At 38.5% G+C, this 22,070-nt stretch overlaps 1 protein-coding gene across 4 annotated transcripts in view; it reads left to right on the top strand.

The window, feature by feature from the left end:
- Positions 1-22,070, top strand: part of MYO1B (myosin IB) — a 130,887-nt gene that overhangs the window by 20,053 nt on the left and 88,764 nt on the right. For all 4 annotated transcript variants that reach the window (XM_032210265.1, XM_032210272.1, XM_032210289.1 and 1 more), the window contains exon 3: positions 19,811-19,926. In XM_032210265.1, coding sequence (XP_032066156.1) covers positions 19,811-19,926 — 116 coding nt within the window. The remainder of the gene's footprint in view (positions 1-19,810; positions 19,927-22,070) is intronic.

Raw genomic sequence — 22,070 nt, 5'->3', positions numbered from 1 at the left:
AGTATGCTATAAATAATTTTCATATATTAATTTATAGGGTATTCATTTCACAGAAAGGCATAGATTGAAAATTCTAGACTGATATACGAAATGGTATTTTTCCCCAAACAAAAAAATAAGATTATTAAAATAACCATATGCTGAACGGTAGATCTATTTTAATGACTGTAATAGATTGAGTAATTTAATAATCTGTTTAACAATTGATGCATAACTACTATAATTCCTCTTGCTGTGTCTTAGTAAAAGGTATTAATAGTGACATATGGCTCATGAGACTATAGAACAGAATGGGTAGAGATGAGATTAGGAGACCTAAATACAGGAGAAAAGGAAGATCGAAGTAGGAATAATTGGTGGAGAAAAAGGGTGGTTTAGGATTTCATTTAAAAGTAAATATCATTTATCTATGCAGTTTCATATTTTTTCTTTATTACTTACCGTATTTATCGGCGTATAACACGCACCGGCGTATAACACGCACCCCCCATTTTAACACAAAAATTTGAGTAAAATTTTTTTTCATTAAAAATAAATGACTTGGAAGCTCGGAACTTAATGTTGGATTAAAATTTATAACATTAGAACATGAATTATAACATTAACTCCTCTTAAAAGGCAAATATGAAATGAAAAAACACCTCTTTGAGCAAAAAAACTTAATCAGAATCACTGCTTTTTGGAAAACCAAAAAACTCTTCCTCATCTTCACTTGTATCCTCAAAATCAAACTGAGCACTGCTTTCACTGCTTTCACTGTCTTCATAGATCAGTTCGTCTTCTTCCCCATCCAAAGCATTGCTTATGCCACATTTCTTAAAAGAGTTGATAACAATATCTTCTTTGACTGCGTCCCATGATGTTTTCACCCACTGACACACTTTTGAAATGCTAGGTCTTTTCATTCGCCCAGAATTTGTAACTTCATGTTGAGTTTCATCACACATGTATTTATTCCACTCTTCACGCATAAAAGCTTTGAAGGGCTTGTTAATGCAAACATCTAATGGCTGTAATTGTGAGGTCAGTCCGCCTGGAATAACTGCTATATCAGTTTTGAACTTTTGAAACTCCGCCTTTGTTGTTTCTGTAAGATGAGATCTAAATGCGTCCAATACCAATAAGCATGGCTTCTTTAACAAAGCACCTGGGCGCTTCCCCCACACATTTTTAATCCAAAGCTTCATGCCTTCTTCAATACATATAACTGTTACATATTTTAATTTTCAAGAAAGAAAAGAAAAAACAATATTACAGATATATTGTATTGCTTTTTATTCTAGTTTTTATTAGGATATATAAAGCAAATATCTTTTGAGATCTTATCATTTATAAGCCATTGATTTCTGTAAATTACTTCATAAGGTGCAAAGTACTAAATATATTTACAGGGTACTCCAAAATATTTTCTTACATGTTTGCTTTATATCTTTGTCATGATGTCTTCCAACTCATGTGAATTTTGGCAGACATATAGAAAGCGAAATTTATACTATGTCTAAACTTAGTGAGGTATACTGTGCTTCTGAGTTATGTTAATATTGATTCCTTTCTTTTTTATTTAGTAGAGTGCTGAAATTAAGTCTTCCATATCTGGTGACTTCTGTAAACACTCCTGAAGAACAGTGAAATATCCGATCAATTCCTTTTACCAACTAAAATTGAAATTTTACCTATAGTATAACCTTTCTTAACAAAGTAAGAAAAACAGAGTAAATATATTAAATTTGTTTTGTAACAGATGCTTAGGTTGTTAAGATTAAAAAAATCAATTAATGATATTCTTGTCTGCACATTTGTCAAAAATGTAAGCCTCTTTGCTAATTTCTGCAGCAGTCTGGAGCAGAAGTATATAAATATACCAGACCTAAATAATATTATGAAAATATAAAGAATGGCTTCTAAATTAGATCCTTCAAAAACGCATAGTAGTAGAGGTCCCAGTTCTCCACTCTTATATTCTAGATGTTTTTAATCCTTTGCATATAAAATAAAGCAAGGTTGAATAAAAGAGTTATCTTAAAATAATATGTCAATACACAAAAGCTATTAATCGCAGCTTTCAATAAGGCAAAGGGCTTCTTCACTAAAATAGACATTTTAAGTCAGGCATATTGGCTGTTATTGCCAAAGCTTTTCAGAGACGGATCTCAAAAGTTGCCAAAGCTTTTCAGAGAGGGACAAAAATGTAAGAAGCTTTGACAAGCACGCCAAACTTTGGCACAGACTCTAGATAACACAACCGATACGATTTAATAATGTATGTCAGCAACAGTTCTATTTCCACGTGGTCAAACGCCGCCGAAAAAGAAGGGCCCACATACCGAGTAACTTTGCAGAAACATTTCCACAGAGGCAAGCGATCCAGCTGCCCCTTCAGTGATCTCCCAGCACCAGCTTTGCTACAGTTTAGCATCAAAAGGAAACTGCATTTCCTTTTAATTCCTGGGAGACCACCGGGCTCCCCCTCCTGCAAAAAAGAGGCAGGACCGTGAGAGCGAAAGGAGGACCTCACGCGGAGAGAGGGAGATACACCTGTATGAGGAGCCGCCTTCTGGAGGTCAGTGGCAGACCAAATGCACCCCTTCTCTGTTCCCCAGCCGCAAAGCCCCAGCCCGTTTCTACCAACAGACATCCCAAATTGATATCTGCCCGATATTGCATGATACACCTTTTCTCCCAGTCATACAAACCGCCGAGATGGAAATCTTTTAAAACTCCCTCACTTTCACGATGCGGTGGCTGAACGAAGTGCGTCGCCAAGTTGACGCCCCCCCCCCCGCCGTCACTGTCCCACTCCTCCCCGTACTATTTTTCCTCCCTCCCGCAAGCATCCTGCAGGGACCTCTCTCTCCCTCGCCCGCGCTCCCCCCCCCTCGTCCTCCGTCCCCGGAGGCACCGGGCTTGAAACTTATGAACTGAGCCAAACTTCTGAGTTAGAGTGAACGCCGAAGCCAAGCAAACTTGCCAAGGACCTCGCCCGCAAACTTATTGGCTTGGGAGGCGGCGGCAAGGCGAGGGAGCGCGAAGCAGGTGTTTGCGCGTCTGCAAGCCGCTTTCCACCAGACCAAGCTACTGTAGTAGTTTCCCTTTACTGGAAATAAAGAAAAAGGCGGCTAGGATTCCTCTTAAGAGACAATCCCGATAGCTCAGAACAAATATTAGAGGAATCCACATCCCCGCCCCCATCGGATTTCCACGCTTTGTCAGTCGCCGACCAAAATGGACTGTCCGTAACAAGTTCCTAAAACACTTAAAAGTAGGTGTTAAACAGGAGTGACCGGTCGGTGCAGCATACCTAAAACGAAGGCGGGATGGGGAGGGGGGGGGTGGAAGAGAAATAAGAAGATTAACTTACTCATGAGAGAGCGGCGAGAGGGCGGGCGAGGCTGGGCGACACCTTCAGCTTCCCAGGCGCCGGCGAAGTTAATTGCACTGAACTTCAAGTTGCCTTTTCACCCATCAGGAGTGGGCGTTTAAAGGAAGGAAGGAGGAGGAGGGGGGGGCACACACAGCCACCCTCCCTCCCTCCCCCTCCCCCACTTCTGAACTGCCTGGCAGGCGGTGACTGAGGAAAGGAAGAAGACCACGACGAGAAGGCGGCGCCCGCCTGCCTTTTCCACCCTCTTGCCACACACCAGGGCCAACGAACTGCCCAAAAAGCGCGGCTTCCGTCTTCTTTTTGCAATTCTCAGTCCTGTTCGCGGGATCTCTTGGCGTTCGTTTGTTGGTGCGTTCCTTTTCTTTTCCTTCTTTTTCTCCCCCCTTCTTCCTCTTCGGAGCTGGAGCAAAGCAGAAAAAGGCTCTGTTTGAGCCGTCTTGGCTCACTGGCTCTCCCCCTTGCGGAGACTTGCCCGCTCTGGTGTAGGAGCCGAGCCGAGACAAGCCGCTGCTGCTACCGCCGCCGCCGCCAGTCGCTGGGCAGTTTGGGACCCGGCGTATAACACGCAGTATCGGCGTATAACACGCAGGCAGGGTTTAAGCTTGCAATTTTAGTTTTAAAACTGCGTGTTATACGCCGATAAATACGGTAACTTGCATAGAGGTAAAAAGATCCTGTTGTTTCTTGAAAGCCTATTGAGCGATTCTCATTTTGGATTAGTGCATCAGTGAAGCCACAACTTTGTTTGAGAGTTTCTTTTATTCAGAGCAGTGCGTTTCTCAATCATGGTTTTTCTTAGCATATTATGCATGCTCAGCCAATTAAGATTTACTGAGCAAATCACATTGTCAGCTCTGGTTCAGCATGGTATGCGAATCCAGCATTTTTCCTGTTCTTTTGAAGTTCTTTGAAACGTCATCTGTTGCCTTAATGCAAATGACAGAATGGCTTCCCTCTCCAAAATTACGTTTAACTCTTTTAAAATAAAATATTGTTTAGACTTGCCAAAGAAAGGTTGCAACATAAAATCCTCTTTAAATGTGATGCTTTCTTTTGTTAAAAGAAAAATGTCCATGTCTGAATATCATAGTCTTGGTTTAGAAATAGTGTAACTCTCTCCACTCTTCACCTCTCTACAATTAACTACCATCATCTCTTTCACTTTGATTTGGAGTTTACAGTTTCTCACTGAAAAAGAGCATTAACATTAACCTGGATTACATTCTCAAAATTCCTTAACGTTCTCCTGTTCATTCCCCCGTATATGAGAATTATAGCATTATATGCTGTACTTCACTTTGTTTTCAAAACTTCATTCCTGTGGTTGAAAGGATTGCTTAGTAATGAAGGAGGATTGTAAAAAATGTCACACTTCTACATATATATTAAAGACATGTAAAAGTCAGCATTATTTTCTAAAACCAAGTCAGCAATTTATAATTGCTCAGGTTATGTTTTCTACTGTTGATTTGAAATTTATAGTAAGGGTGTCATAGTCAAGGCAGATTACTCTGTCAAACCTGATATATAAACTGATTACCGTATATACTCAAGTATAAGCTGAGTTTTTCAGCCCACTTTTTGGGCTGAAAAAAGCCGCCTCGGCTTATACTCGAGTCAGTGAAAAATTTGCCCGAAATGGAGGAGAAAAGGGGGCGGGGCCATGCCGCTGGGTGACGCTCGTGAATGCCCCGGCGCCCATGTGAGTTTCCCCTCCCTCTGTGTCAGTTTGCCGAGCAGCGCGCACCGCACCATCCCCCCTCCTCACGTTCTAATGTAATGCAGGGCTGTCTTATGATTCCCCTTCCTCCCCCTCCTGCCGCTCTGCAACGATGTCCCACCTCCTCCTTGTTATGGCAAGCAGCCACATAGCAATGTCCCACCTCCTCTGGTACAGTGATCCAATGATAGGAATCACTGTGCCGTGTGTCATAGGAGGCGGGACATCGCTCCCGCGGCTGCACGGGACATCATCATCACAGCGGGACATCAGCATCATGAGGTGAGTGAAGTATTTCATTGAATACACCGGTATTGTGTGATAATAATTTGTTATCCAGAGCAAATTTTTACAATGGCTACTGTATATTTAATGGGCACAGGCAGGCTGTATATGTTATTCAATGGGCAATGGCAGGCTGTCTAATGTGTTATCCACTTATAGAGCTAGTTTACTGTTTTTCTTTGAAATAAATATTCAAAAACATTATTGGTATCTATTTTTATTTTTGAAATTTACCGGTAGCTGCTGCATTTCCCACCCTAGGCTTATACTCGAGTCAATAACTTTTCCAGTTTTTTGTGGTAAAATTAGGTGCCTCGGCTTATATTCGGGTCGGCCTATACTCGAGTATATACGGTAAATTAAAATGCATGTTTGGCCATAGCTTAGCTCTGCCAACTGTCAGCAGTTCGATCCTGGCCACCTCACGTTTTCCAACCTTCTGAGGTCAGTGAAATGAAGATCCAGATTGCGGAGGGGGTAATATGTTGACTCTGTAAACTGGTTAGAGAGGGCTGAAAACACTAAAGTGGTATATAAGTCTAAGTGCTATTGCTGTTAATATGCTCATAACACAATTACTCATAATTTTATTTTTCCATAAAATAAAATGGATTCAAGAAAACCTAAAAAATATAATTAATTAGTAATTATTGTTATGATATTAAGGTGTCATAAAATGGAGTATATTGGAGTACATTGATTGAAGTGTTTTCATCTGTGAAAGTCTTAGGTACATATGCATGAATATAAGAAAGACTGTAAGAATGTAAGAAACACTAAGCAAGTGACTTTGATTTTGGTTTGCCAATGTATGAAATGGATTTCAGACATGTTGGGATTATCATTTATGGCCAGATTTCAGTGTTGCACCTAATACCTTGTTTGGTTTTTGGTCTTGAAGAAAGGTGTTTATAGTGCCAATAATTTCCAGTATTATTTTTTAATATACATTCTTTCACAAATATAGATTCTTGTCAAACTTCCTAGAACACTGTTTAGGCCATGAAACATCCATCAATGTAAAAGAATACGTTGCATGAGAAGAATATGGCAGTTGGTCTTACCTGAACTGCTATTTTAGGAGTTGGGACAGGAGTCTCCAGTAGTGGTATTATCACGCCCAATTGGCCATGAGACTGGATTGAAGCTGAAGCCACGCCTCTGTGCTCCACCCTTGACTTCCGGTTTCATCTAAGCGAGCTCTCCTGAGACCTGAAAACAAGGCACAAAGGAGAAACCTTCCTCCCCACCAGCTATCTAGCTAGCATAGGGTGGGAACTGGAGACTCCTGTCCCAAATCTTAAAATAGCAGTTCAGGTAACTGCCATTTTCCGGAGTGAGGGACAGGAGTCTCCAGTACTGGGACCTACCCAAGCTATAGTCCCACGCGGTGGGAAACTAACGATCTGCTAGGACCTGCTGTAGGGCCCGACAACCGAATGCTGCATGCCGCATTGGCCGATGCGAACGCATCCAGCCTGTAATGCCGAATAAATGGCGACAGGGAGACCCCTGCAAATGTCATCTATAGGCACCTGGGAAGCCCAAGCCGCCGAGGTAGCCACGCTCCTGGTAGAATGTGCCGTGATATAGACCGGCACAGGAAACTTCTGCGACTCGTATGAAGGCCATCCACTGGGAGACTAGTGAGTTTCCTTGTGCTCTTGAGGGATCCTTAGTGTTCTCTGATCTTGGTTATTTTCTTACAGACGTTTCATTATTCAAACTAAGTAACAACTTCAGTGTGAGGGGTTAGGATTAGCTCGCACAGCTCTACTATATAAGTGAGGGATCTGGAGTGCAGTTGTTACAGAACTTTTAGCTTATTTCAAAATTTGGCCATGACTGTAGTGAGTGGAGAAATTCTCTTTCACAAAGGTCCATATGAAGGAACAGTATCTTTCACTTCAAACCTCCCCCTCCCCAATTTTTTTAATGTGAATCTCTGATACGTTCCAACATGTCTTGTTTAAAAATAAAATACTTTTTATGGTGGTGAAACCGAGCGAGTCCAAACCCAAGGAAAATTATCTCTTAGATTTTAGGACCAGCTTGTGGAATGGCTTCGTGTTTGGGGAGGTGGCAATAGGCAGGGAAATTAGTTACTGTGCCTGTTGTAGTATGATTTTTGTTATTGTAGGAATCATTTGCCTTCCAGCCAGCAATGAATGTTATGATGAAACATTTCATTCAATGGCACGGATCTTCATTCCTCTACTTATTTGAAATACTTTCAAATAAGTATTTCAATTCCTATGTTCAGCTCTTGGATTAAAAAAAAGTAAATGACGAATCAAACTACAGATACTCCTCGACTTACAACAATTCATTTGGTGACTGTTCAAAATTACATCAGCACTGAAAAAAGTGACTTATGACCGTTTTTCACACTTACAACCACTGCAGTATCCCCATGGCCATGTGATCGAAATTTAGATACTGACTCCATATTTATGATGGTTGCAGTATCTGGAGTCGTGTGATCACCTTTTGTAATCTTCTGACGAGCAAAGTCAATGGGGAAACTAGATTCACTTTAACAACTTTGTTATTAACAACTGCAGTGATTCGCTTAACAACTGTGGTAAGGAAGGTCGCAAAATGGGGCAGAATTTACTTCATGAATGTCTCACTTAGTAACAGAAATTTTGGGCTCAGTTGATGTCTTACGTTGAGGACTACCTATATCTGATTGACTTTGAGAATGATATCAACTCATGTCCTTAGGATAGGATTAATAGGACTAAAAGAAAATCCTCGGTGATGTTAAGGAATGAAGTTTAATTGCTAAATAAACATGTGGTGTTTTTTTTTCAATGAAGTGCCACACTACATGTTCCCTAAATAATTTACAACTTTTATTTTCTAATTAATGCTATACATGTAGAAGACATTTGACTGGAAAATTGACAACAAACCCTGGAAGATAAACAGCAGGAAATGTAAAGAAAACTACATGTATTTATTCACCAAGAGTTGAGCTCAGCTCAAGGTCATCCTTGCAATGCAAATTTTATTTCTGCTTTCTTGTCTTGCTTTTTCACTGAATATATTTCTTTTATCTCCTCCCCTACTGTAAGTTATAGTTCATGAAAACATTCGTAATTTGTTTAATTGAAAAGTTTCAAATGTTGGAATTTAAATGTTTGGTTGATGTAAGGACAAGAAATACAAATTATACATACATATTGTTTAGACGCTTCACCAAGGCTCTATGAATTTATAGCTTTTCTGTTCTGCTTCATGCAAACAGAACTTTACTATACAATTTTCCCCTCTCACTATTACTTACTCCAAAGTTTCCTTTAAAAAAAAAAGATTGGAACAGGAACCTTCTGTGCATGTGTGTTATGGCTAAGAGCCATAATTTTTCAGTGAACATGATTGGTTCTGGCCACTTTTCTTCTATCTACCACCAACTATGTAAACAATGAAACTGCTTTTCAGTCTCATTTAAATGTTAAAGTCTAATTTGGGGAGGGAATGGTGCATGAGCCAATGAAAAATAAAGTGATTCTAGTGTTCTTGCAATGTTAGAGTGTTCCCTTTTCATCACCTCTTCTTTCAAGGATTCATAGTGTTTTTAAAACTGGTAGAGATGGTCTTGTGTTTCTAGCATTAAGATGGATTCTGTTAATTGAAGTACTGAATGCGCATCTGTAAATCGTATTTAATTTTTACAACATCTGTCAGATATTTGGCATAAATACTGCATTCCCTTACCTGGAATCAAGCCCAAATTGAACAGTAGGCCTTACATGATTGATGTTTCTAATCATGAAATGTTTATCCTAGGATTGATTTACTTTTCTTTGGTTCCCTTAGTCCTCTCTCTCCTCCTGTTTGTTAATGCTATAAGGTAGCTGCACCCAATTTCAGTTATATTTGACTCTAAGGTCTTGGTGAGGTATCATGGAATTGAAGTCTCATATATCTGGAGAGTCCCATATATCTGGAGAGTCCCATTTAGGGGAAACCTGGTGCTACTGAATTGCCAATTTAAAGTTCTTTAGAAATACAGCACATACAGTAGTAATTTCAAATGTATGTGTGTATATATATGGGAAGGTATTAGTAAAAATATATTTCCTAAAAGAAATGAGCAAAAAATTAGGACTAAAAGAGCTTAACACTGGAAAAATAAGAAAGAGAATTTAACAAATATTAACAAATTGCCCATTCCAAAGTACGAGATTGAGTAATGTGTACTTGAGGTGGGTGGAAAAGGAATAATCTGACTTAGTTTTCAGGCTGAATCAGCCTAATCCTAACCAATGGACAACAATCCTATAAAGTAAAGTAGAAACTGCAACTGATTTAAGAAGCTATTATCTGTGAGGAAGATGGGCAAACTCTGATGAATAAATAAATAATATTTTAAACCATTTATTGATGATAAGAAAAACTATTCCATTAAGCTTTCATTGATGGAACAAAAAATTGAAAACTATTTCAGCTGTGGAAAAGGATGATAAGATTTGTACTTTTGGACTCTGACAACAGCTGTCTGAAATTATCAGGTATCCAAAAGCGGCATGAGCGATTTTGGGTGTACCGAGATACACCCATATTACACCTGTCCTCCGCGAGCTGCACTGGCTGCCAATTGGTATCCGGACGCAATTCAAGGTGTTGGTTATCACCTTTAAAGCCCTACATGGCTCAGGACCAGCGTATCTGCGAGACCACCTACTGCCACACACCTCCCAATGGCCAATAAGATCCCACAGGGTGGGCCTCCTTCGGATGCCGTCAGCTGGACAATGTCGGCTGGCGGGCCTCCAGAGGAGAGCCTTCTCTGTGGCTGCTCCAACCCTTTGGAACCAGCTACCCCCAGCTACCCACTCTCATGGCCTTCAGAAAAGCTGTTAAAACCTGGCTGTTCTGGCAGGCCTGGGGCTGTTGACCTTATTGTTAAGGTCCAGCCCCGATTAGAAATACATGCGTGTTGGGAATTTTTAAATTATTCTTTTATTCTGCTTTTCTTTTTTCTTTCTTTGTAAGCCGCCCGGAGTCCTCCGGGATTGGGTGACCTAGAAATTTAACAAATAAATAAATAAAAAATAAATAAATAAATAAATAAATAAATAAATAAAGGTTGCCAGATCCACATATACCAGGCTTACTATGAAGATCTTACTTGGGAAGGGAGTTCTGGCAGAGAAGTCAGGATTTTCATAAATGCAGAGGCCTAAGATTTTTTCAGACGTTCTTCTCGAAATAGGGTGAATATGTTTGCAGAGAGATTGGGCTTGTCCCTTAACCACACTCATCATCTCTGCTCAGCTCCTCTTTTCTTTTCCCTCCTCCCTTTTTCCATTATTTTCATTATTTTCTTTGTATATCTGTATTTTATATTTTGATCAACTAATAAAAATTCAAAATATATATATAAAAAATTAGTTTTGTAATCCAAACTACAGATTGAAGTGTAGTGACTAGGGTAATGAACCTGATGCTATGAAAGAACAATTTGAGATATATGTTTTCATTTAGACATTATTCAGGTTGCAAGACTACGTTTGATATGAATTTTGTACAGCTAAACACTGTAATGTTGCTGCCTTATCATCTTGCTTTATGATATAGGTAGTCCTCAACGTATTAGTTTCTGACTCAGAACTGCAATTGTTCGTAAATGTGAGTCAGTTGCCAACTGCCCATTTTGCAATTTCTTGACCACGGGGGTGGGTATGATGGTTGTAAGTCCAAGGGCAGGTTGTAAGTCGCTTTTTCCAAGGCCATTGTAATTTTGAACTATCATTAAGTGGATGGTCATAAATTGAGAACTACTTTTTATCATTTTTAACATAGATTGTTTATTGTTTCTATGTGGCTTTTCCTCTATGGGGGAAATATCAGATATAAAACAAATGTCATGTGCAATTAAATGTCACTCATTAACTGGCTGAAAGTTTGATGATCTAATAATAAATTTGCTTGGTTAATCCACAGGATTAATCCAACTCAGATTGCAACTCTGGATGGCTAACAAGATTAAAACTAGAATAAAATCAACAAAATAGAGGCAACAAATAATAATCTTAGAAATGACACAATCAAGGCCAGAGCATAAAAAAAAAACTGGAGGGACTAGTCACCAGAATTCAACACTATGACGGCAAATAAATGAACAAATAAAGTAAATATGAACAATTAGTTTACATACAGCTACTTCTTGTAGGCACCAATAGTTTTATAAATTTGTTGCTTCTATTTGAGTCTAGTCCTTGAGTTCTTACCACAAGTAGTCCTCACTTACTGATTGCAGTTGGGACAAAAAGTCCGTGCTAAATGATGTTGTAAAGCAAAGCATCATGTGACATAAGTTCTATGTGCAGTCATTAAGTGTATCATCCGTGGTTGGGTTGGGTTTATTGGTTTTGTATGCCGCCCACTCCCGAAGGACTCCGAGCGGCTCACAATAAACAGGGGAGGGGATAAATAAGACAATACGAACAATTTTAAAATCCACAACAGTCACAATTAAGACGGAGCTGGGTGCTTTAACAGTTAAGTATGATGTCACATAACTGCAAGTTGTGACTTCCTGCCAGATTCTCCATTGACTTTGCTTCTCAGAAGCTGACTCTGAAAGTCATAAATAGCAATCTCAAAGGTGAAAATACTTTTATCAGTTGTGACTGGATGGTGGGGGATAGAAGGATAGGTCATCCTCCCCATTATCCAGTCACAATTAATGAAGTTTCTTGAATAAGAAGCAAAACTACTACTACTTTCTCAAAAAAACAGTCCAGTTGACTTTTGTAAAAAAACCACCTTGGAGATAACTATTACCTGGATGACTGGGAATCTCCGTAGACATAAATAGCAATTGTGCTTGTGAGACACTGTGATGGTTATAAATGCAGAAAGGTAAAGGTTCCCCTTGCACATATGTGCTAGTCGTTCCCAGCGTTGCTCATCTCCATTTCAAAGCCGAAGAGCCAGCGCTGTCAGAAGATGTCTCTGTGGTCATGTGACCGGCATGACTAAATGCCGAAGGCGCACTGAACGCTGTTATCTTCCCACCAAAGGTGGTTCCTATTTGTCTACTTGCATTTTTACATGCTTTCGAACTGCTAGGTTGACAGAAGCTGGGACAAGTAATGGGAGCTCGATGCTAGGGATTAGAACCGCTGAACTGCCAACCTTTCTGATTGACAAGCTCAATGTCTTGGCCATTGAGCCACCACGTCCCATCTCATAAACGCGTACCAGTCACCAATTGTCTGATTTGCAATCACATCACCATTGAGGTACTGGGACGACCGCAATTTTGAGGACAAGATGCAAATTTCTTTTTTTCCCAGCTGTCATAAGTTTGAATGATAGCCGAACAATCGTCAGTGAGTAAGGGAAGACCTACCTACAGTAAATGAACATCTGGTAGTATTCTTTCTGTTTCGGTTTTCCCATTTATTTCAGGCTCTTGTTCCCTTTTTTTGCAGCTCTTAATTCCAGGTCAGGGAAAGAATATGCAGATTATTGAGGAACAAAGTCCCTAAATTTAGCAATGTGTACTTTCCATCCAGAAGGAGCAAATGTTATGTTGTGTATGATAAATGTAATTAAAACAGCTGTGGAGTTTGCATTGGCATGGATATCTGGTGATAGATCCATTTCTAAAAGTTCACACATTGAGCTGTTTCTTTCAGATTTAAAACAATGTTTTAAAACAGTGTAGTTGACATAGGTTGTGTGGTGACAGACCTCTATTTTCCAATCACGAATTCAAATGTATAATACATCAGGGGGTACTTTTTAAAAATCTCAAGATCACCCCCAACTTTGCCCGGTGCAGAGTAACTTTGTTTTCCCTTCCATCATCCACTATTCTGGGAATGCTTTTCATATAAAGAAAAAGTCATTGCCCATATTTGCATATAATGTGCAGTTGCCTCTGAGGTGATAGCTAGGTGTGGATTTAAAATTACATTTAAATAGCTTGTAGTATCGAGAAAAAAGTATAAATTAAAGGTCTGACACTTCAGTGTTTCTTTGGAGTTTAATTATATAATCATGTCACAGATATTTAGGCTGTGTATGCAAGTACTTTACACGTAGTACTTTTGCAACTTCTATATTACATCATATGTATATTAAAATATACCAAGAACAGCTTTGGGCAAAGTTGAACATTCGTAACAATGTGCTGTTTTGAGACAAAGGAAGGGAATGCCAGTAAACAATTATAGAACCAGGTTGTGAAACTAGTTGCATTTTATTCATATAATTTTTGGAGCAACTTTACTAAACGTAGGTATAGGATTTACCTTCCAGAATTATAAAATTGGTAAATATGCTTATAAACATCAGATAGTAACTTGCATTGTGGCAGATATCTGTTAAACTGTGTATACGTTATCCATTATTTCTGCTAAATATTGTTACTCAAAGTATCACAGCACTTACGGTAAACTAATTGGAGCCTGATTCTCTGTGAAACGTGGGTGCACGGGGACAAGGTTGAATTCAAAGTAAAGCAAATTAAGAGTTTTTGTTTTTAATTCTTGCATTTGCATCAAGAATTCAAAGCAATTTCCATAATATAAATTTTACCTTTGAAACTACTAGCCACTCAGTGGATTTTGTACTGAAAGGGGATTTGAATCTGAGTCACTTGAATCCTAGTCCAGTGCTGTACATTAGCATTGTTCTGTTTGGGATTAGTGTTCAGAGTCATTTAGCCTTATGAATGAAGTTATATTAATCAACATAATAAATACAAGGCTGTTTTTCTAAAAAAACCAAACCCACAAACAACCACCCCTCCCCCCAAATAAAATAGAGAGCTGGTTTCTTAAATTGATTTCTTTCTAACCTGGTCTATAACAAATACCCAAACAATTCTCCAAAGAAAGGAAGTCCTGGGCATCTAGGAATTTCATAATATCCGTATCTGTTTCTGTGTGTCCATATATAGCCCTTTTCTGAATACTCCAAATATTGTTGCATGAATTACTAATGTAATGTAAATTCATCAGTATTCATCATGTGTAATACCACCTTATTTTTTAAAAAAATCATTCAGACAGTTTCATAATAATGATATACAGTAAAATAAGATTTATCAAAATATCAGAGAGCATTTCTGATTAACAATTAATTAACATATCACCAGCTAAGAGTTGCAAAACTAGATCATGCAATCCAAGAGCAATGCATCTTTTGATTATTTCTCCAATTCCTTCACCTTGGGGAAGCTTGTAGAATGGTTACAGTCACAAAGGACTCTGTAGGAAACAGATTATCTGGATCCTTGGTGGCCAGATCCAGGCCTGGGCATGGGACAGAAATTGTGTTGGTGACCTGTGGCAAGATTTAGTTAGCGGGAATACTGCTAACTTTATCCTACTGATTTGTTCTTCAGCATTCAGTAATGTTGATCAAAATATCTTTCTGGACTGGGAAGTAGAAGGAATGTTTCACAGTGGTTATTCTCCTGCCTAAGTGAGTTGGTCCAGATGATGGTGGCAAGTGGGAAATGATGAGACCTTTGAGTCTTTTGTTATGGAATGCTCAATCCTTCCTCGTATTCATTTTAATGTCCACATAAAGCCATTGGGAGAGGACATCCATCAATTTGGGGTGAAGTATTATCAATATGCTGATGTTACCCAGTCATACATCTACAGGCCCAACGGGATATGCATTGGATGGCCTAACTTGGTACTTGGAGGCAGTGAGGATTTGAATGGGGAGAATCACACTTGACCCAAGGAAAATGAGAATACTGTGAATTAGAGAACCTACTGATATGAGGACTAGACTACCTTTGATTTAAAATGAAAAACAAAGAAAATAAGATGGAATAGTGAAAACCTAAGAAAGAAAATAGTAAAAAAATAGAAGAGAAAGAAAAGTTTCTTAAAAAGTGTTTTCCAATCTTTGATGGCAGTTATAATTATATTAGAATGTAATGGAATTCTTTATTGACCAAGTGTGATCAGATGCACAAGGAATTTGTCTTTGGTGCACAAGCTCTTATTGTACCTTTTCTAAGTTTACATCATGGCTATAAGAATTTTTTTTTAAAATACAATTTTATTGAAGAAAATTTTAACAAGATAAAAACAATATAAAGCCAAAAGGGAAACAAAGTAAGAAAGAATAGAGAACAAGTAAGAAAGGAAATAGAGAAGGAAATAGAAGAGAGAGAAAAATATTCTTAAAAAGTGGCTTCTGATCTTTTTCATGGCAGTTATAATTGTATTGTACCCTCTCTCCCTGAGGTTCGACAATGGCTCTAAGAAAACTTCTAAAATCAATATTGCTGCAATATCTGTCTGTATTCGTCCATTTCAAAGAGAACAGAAATATACAAACTTTTTAAGATGTTAAGATCAGTTCATCAGGAAAGAACTTAGAAAAAAAATAACTTTACTTGCTTTTTAAAGCCAGGTGACACCACTAGTAAGCATCTGTTGTGAATGCTTCCTCACTGTGTACATTTCATCTCAATTTTCACCAAGCAAACTTCCTATGATTGTAAACAAGTCCAACTTGTTTTCTCCTTTTTCTCCCAGGCTTTGTGGGACTTACTTTGAAAGTATCCAATTTGCAGGTCTGAAATCCTTTCAGCGTTAAATCTAGATTCATGAAAGGGCAGCACTAATTAACATAAAGAATGGTAGAAACACAGAAATTATCTTATGCCAGTTAAATCATTGGTCTAGCTAGTTCAGTCTTGTCCACTCCCTAACTGTTTTTGCTAAACCTCTCTGGAATTGAAGTTAGAATCTTTTCTATGTGAAGTAGGAATAGACGGCCCAGTTTTCTCCAGATATTTTGGAACATGTCCAATTGGCTTAGTTACCATGCCAGGAATTATGAGGGATACAGCTTGAAAATATTTATTTGGCATGATACTGTATCAGAGGTGGTATTCGGCAGGGTCTGACCAGTTCTGGAGAACCAGTAGCAGAAATTTTGAGCAGTTCAGAGAACCGGTAAATACCACCTCTGGCTGGCCTCGCCCCCCATCTGTTCTCTGCCTCCTGAGTCCCAGCTGATCGGGAGAGAATGGGGATTTTGCAATAACCTTCTCCTGGAGTGGGGAGGGAATGGTGATTTTACAGTTTCCTTCCCCTGCCACGCGCACCAAGCCACGCCCACCTAGCTACACCATGCCCACCAAGCCACTGGTAGTAAACCACTGTATTGTATGATTCAAAGTATTATTGAACAATGGCATTTGTGTCCTACTGAATTTTTTAATTTATTATTAAATTTATATGCTGCTTATCTCACTGTTGAAGAGACTCTTGAATAGCCTCTGCACCTGAGAAATCAAAATTTATATTCATTAAAAAAAATAATTACAAAAGGAATGGGTGACTAGCAGCACTAAGGATGCAGCTTTAGCTTCCAGCTGTGGTGGCACATAGAGCCCTCTCTGCGGGCATTTGAGCCCTCGCCCAGCTCAGCTTTACCATGTATGCACAAGGGTCTCCCACCGGCCAACTGGTTTTTGGCTCTCTGCTGCGCATGCATGATGACGGGGCGCATGCAGGAGACATGTGCGCATGTGTGGGGGTTGCATGTGCACATGCGGTGAGGATGGCGTGTGGATGGATGGGGATCTGGTGCATATGATGGGGTTGGGTACGCATGCGGGGGGTCACATGCGCATGAGGGTGGGGCACATGGGGGTTTGCATGTGCATGCATGGTGTGGGCACATGCTGAGGGGGGGTCACATGTGCATTGCATTATGGGTATGGGTATGTGCGCGTGCTTTTAGCACTCAGTGCCGAAAAGGTTAACCATGACTGACCTATATTGTCATATATAGCCTCAATCATTTCTTTTTGCCATTGCAGCTGCTTTATGAATGGGAACAGTAGATGGGTTTTTTAATAGTTCTCCATGTCTGTCCACCGACTCCCCATCCCCAAAAGATTAAAAATTCTTCTTCATCACCGGATATGGAAAGGCGTCCTATTTTAATTCAATATTGGCTTTGCATATTTAAAAAGTGAGACCCTCTTGCTATTAATGTATGTTTTAAAAACAGTTACAATTAAATAACAGTTAGAAATTCACATTTTCCTTATGTAAAGTGAGAGAGCAATTGAAATGTTTGTTTTTAAGCTTTAATTTGTTTGTTATGAAGAAAACATAAATAGTTGTCCAAACACACAACCAATCCTGTGGTAAAGCAGGAAATGGAATCCAAATTGTCTGCTGTTTTCCTGTGCTTTAATCATGAGACCCATCCTTGGGGTCTGAAGTTCTAAAATAGTAGCAGTAGAAGAACAAGTAAAGGATATTCTAATTCCTTAGATGTCACGGCATTTTTCTTCCCACTACCCCAGGAGTTTTGTTTTCATCAATGGAATGTAATTACACTCATTCCATGCTCAAGGAATTAAGTCATTTATATCTCTATTTGTTTATATTAGAATCCTGGTGGGAAGGAGGAAATTGTGTGGGAAAATTCTTTTTCCCTGCCCCCCACCTTCCCCTCTTGCAAAGTATAACATTTGTGGAGTAAGAATGTGGGCGCAGTTTCTTCCAACCTGGTGTTGTAACTGCAAATTTAGAACACACAGTTGGCATCTGAAGTTTGCCAGGTTGGGAGCTGTAAAGGTAATTGTAGTCCCGTTGAAAAGAGAGTCCTGAGTAGGGCGCAACCCGAAATAGTAACTTCTTGACATTCTTTGGCTTAAATATGGCGATACATCTGAACTTCTTTCTAAGCGTACTGTAGTTCTTTGACCTTTGAATATACTGGCTATTTTAGAATATGGTGTATTGGGTTTATACCCCAATGAACAGCTGTTTTTTTTATTTTCAAAATATCAGAGAAGCTGAATTTTAAAAAGAGGTTATTTTTACAATCCTCATTAGACGTGGCCTTTCAACTTAACATTTTGTTAAGTTTCCCCTCTTCTGTTTTCCAAAGATAAAATTTTCTCCATAGAATTTTTCAGCTATGAGATTTATTCTCCAGCTGCTTCAGCACTTTTTGTCTCTTGAAACTTTTCCTGATTACATGGTAATAAAAAACAGTTCAACTATTTTCACCTCCAGTTGCTTTTTTTTTTTGCTTTTCCCTTCTAATAATAAGAAATGAAATTGTGCTAACTTTTGCGTGCAGTGCAATAAGAAAAAAAAAAGCCGTTGCCAAATAATTTAGCTTTGCTAATGATGCGATACACTTTTTGGAATAGGAGATTATATTTTACCAGCTTGTCAAGTTCATCAACTTTCTCCCTTCCCCTTGTGTTAGTCAGTTCTCATAATTTCAAGTTGGTATGTGTTGTTCAATAGATCTGAAGGCATCCCACTGGATAATTTTTATAAGATAACAGTTTTATTATGCCATTTACATGCAGAAATCTTAAAAAATGTGTGACTGTTTTAAAGAGGTGCTGTTCTTACATTTCTGAACAATCTGAAATACTTTTCCTGGATATTACAGAAACCCTTTACAGTTCAAAGCACGTGCAAACTGCCTGCTCCCATCTTCTTCAGAGCACACAAGCCCCACAATCATATTGTGGTGCCTCATTGGGTGATGATGATGATGATGATGATGATAGCAACACCAATAGCACTTAGACCTATATACTGCTTTACAGTGCTTTATAGCCCTCTCTAAATGGTTCACAGTGTCAGCATATTGTCTCCAACTATCTGGGTCTTCATTTTACCGACCTCGGAAGCATGAAAGGTTGAGTCAACTTTGAGCCAGTGAGACTCGAACCGCCAAACTGCTGGCAGCCAGCAGTCAGTAGTACTGCATTCTAAGTGCCACACCACCATGGCTCATGATGATGATGATTTATCACACAGTCAGCCGAATGTTCAGACTGTATTTGATATTTTTAGCCACCTATGGAGTCCTTACCAAAGACCTGGGATTGGCAGTTCCCAAGATCTTAGGATAGGCAAATGTTGTTTAATGATCTTAAGGGTATCGTTGTAGGATGTAAACTATTTCAAGTAAAGCTGCCTTTTGCAATTGACAGATCGTGATTTGCTTTCAAACGGTGCTCCACATGTTTTGGGTTTGCCCAAAGGTGGCTGTTACTATTGGTATTAACTCAAGATAGGTTACATAATACTCGTCCTGTAAGATGTGTTGGACTGAGAGAAAATGAATGGCTCAAGGATATTCAGCCACCTTTTTTGCCTAAGGGGAATGTAGCACTGATAGTCTCTTGATTTCTAGTCCTATACCCCAACTACTAGACAAAATTAGCTGTTGGTTTAGTTTAATCTGAACTTAATCTATAGATCTTAACAGAATGTTTAAAACATCCAATCATTGTGAGATATTTTTAACTCTAGAATTAAACTTATTGAAACATTTACGTTTGACAGTGTAAACCATATAAGTTAGCAGTTGCTAATATATTTTGTAGGAATCTTTGCAATATCACCTACTAAAAGTACTTTCTTACTCTGTTACAGACTTATATCGGGAGTGTGGTGATATCGATAAATCCATATAGATTGCTTCCAATTTATTCGGCAGACAAAGTAGAAGAATACAGAAACAGAAATTTCTATGAACTGAGACCTCACATGTAAGTATAAGGCTGAAGCTTTCCATCCATCCTGTTCTTTAACCAACATAGGTTATAGATAGAAACAGCTGTTTCCTGTAAGAAGGAGAATGTGTTTGATCTATTGTGCCTTTGATTAGCACTTAGGATATGGTGTATCTGCAGCTTGTTTCTCCCCCCCAAGGGAGGAAATCTGGATATTTATTCAATTAAAGTTTTAGAATGTGTTTTTTTAGTTGAAGAAAGTTATTTTCTAGTAATATCTTAGACCAGAATTGGATTATATAGCAGATTCTTTCATAGGCCACTAATACTATCACCTAATCTCTCCAGGTAAAAAGACCAATATTGGGCATATTTTGCATGCCTTTGTGATTCATTTCCTTCATATTTTTCATTACTATTTTTTATTCTATATAACTCTTGAACAACACAGTACTCTTACAGTGGCCATAGTTTCATATCCAGCAAGTAGCATGGAGTAGAACTGGACAGGTAGACACAAATATGTAGCTTTAGATAATTTTCCTCAATAAATGATTACATAAATATAACGTTGACCCTCTTGTTCTCTTTATGTACTTTTCGGACGTGTGTGGAGAATAGGTCATGTCTTATATCATATTTATGTAGAAGAATTGAAAAGGCTTCACAAACTTTTAAGCTTCATTGTAAATATACAATTAGTTAACTTTGCTTATAGCCAGTTTTCCAGTGACCTGTAAGAAGTAAAAATCTTCTGCTTTGAGAGCAATTACTTGCAAACTGTACCATCTAGATGTGAACCAGAGAGAGGCTTGGATCTCCATTCATGTAGACAGGGAAATTATTGTTGTTAACTTCCTCTTCACCTGCAGTTGTCTACATAATCTATGATAGCATTTCCAGGAGCAGAAAATATATATATATCCCAGTAAGGGTATGGCTAGCTGATGAGGGCTAAATAGCTTGAAATAGATCTATACTAGTCTCCCTTTATTTATTTATCAGCACAAATATAACACTATATCTATCTATCTATCTATCTATCTATCTATCTATCTATCTATCTATCTATCTATCTATCTATCTATCTATCTATCTATAGTGTCACAACCCCTGGTAAGCCCCAATTATGGGAGGAAGCTAACAGCTTCCATTATCTGTCAATCGGCTCGTCACAAGAGTCCATCACAACAGAAACCCAATCTTTTTACTGTTGCCTTTGTTACACATTTTGTGTTATATTTGTGCTGATAAATAAATAAAGGGAGACTAGTATAGATCTATTTCAAGCTATTTAGCTCTCATCAGCTATATATATACACATACATACATACACACACACACACACACATATACAAGGAAGTCGTGGGGATGTCGTAGGAAAGCTCTATTCTGTAAGTGTGACAGAAGGAAATCCATACATTTAAGCCAACATTTGGAAATCATACCCAGCATCGTTATTTCAGTGAGAGACAAGTATAGAATAAAACTCAGTAGTTTAAAATAGAGTACTGTATACATACTTGTATATGAGATAGAAGAATTTAGTTACATTTAGAATAACAGAGTCATGAATTTCTGAAAGTACTAATCGTAAGTAAAATTGATCAGTGTGACTAGGAAATTTATTTAAAATGTGGGGTTAGCAACTCTTAACTCTGTACTAACATAAATGGGCAATATAATAAAATGTGTTTAGCAATTTAGTGATCTCAATTATTATTTTGCCATTTGGGCAAAACCTTGGCTCAAATGGATATCTTTGTATTTCTCTTTTAGGACTGCAGCTCTGAACATAGCTGAATGAATAGGGATTCAGATTTAATTGTATAGAACCAATATTTTCTACCATGTACAAAATTAACAAAGGAGTGTGTGTTTCTACAAATAATTCTTCTTTAGGAAAGAACGAGTCTGTAAACTCCCATTTCTCCTTTCTTCCTATCACATTTTAGTTGCTCCCTCTATTTATAATGACCTCCTCTTCTATCTCTCTTTTTTCTTTTCCTTTAGTAAATAATTCCTTGGTCACTCTTCTAAATTATTTGAAAGCATTTTCCCCACAAGTATGAGGTCCACTTTTCCAAATCAACCGAGTGTCAATCCATTGGTTGTGACAGGAATTGACCCACCAGCTTGTCTGCCAAGGCTGATGTCATGAGCTGAAAGAGAGTGACTTG

Source organism: Thamnophis elegans, chromosome 1 (assembly GCF_009769535.1).
Source record: "Thamnophis elegans isolate rThaEle1 chromosome 1, rThaEle1.pri, whole genome shotgun sequence".
In the NCBI taxonomy this organism is placed as follows: Eukaryota; Metazoa; Chordata; class Lepidosauria; order Squamata; family Colubridae; genus Thamnophis; species Thamnophis elegans.
The sequence above is the reverse complement of the archived record's forward strand: the minus strand, read 5'-3'. Positions and strand labels throughout refer to the sequence as shown.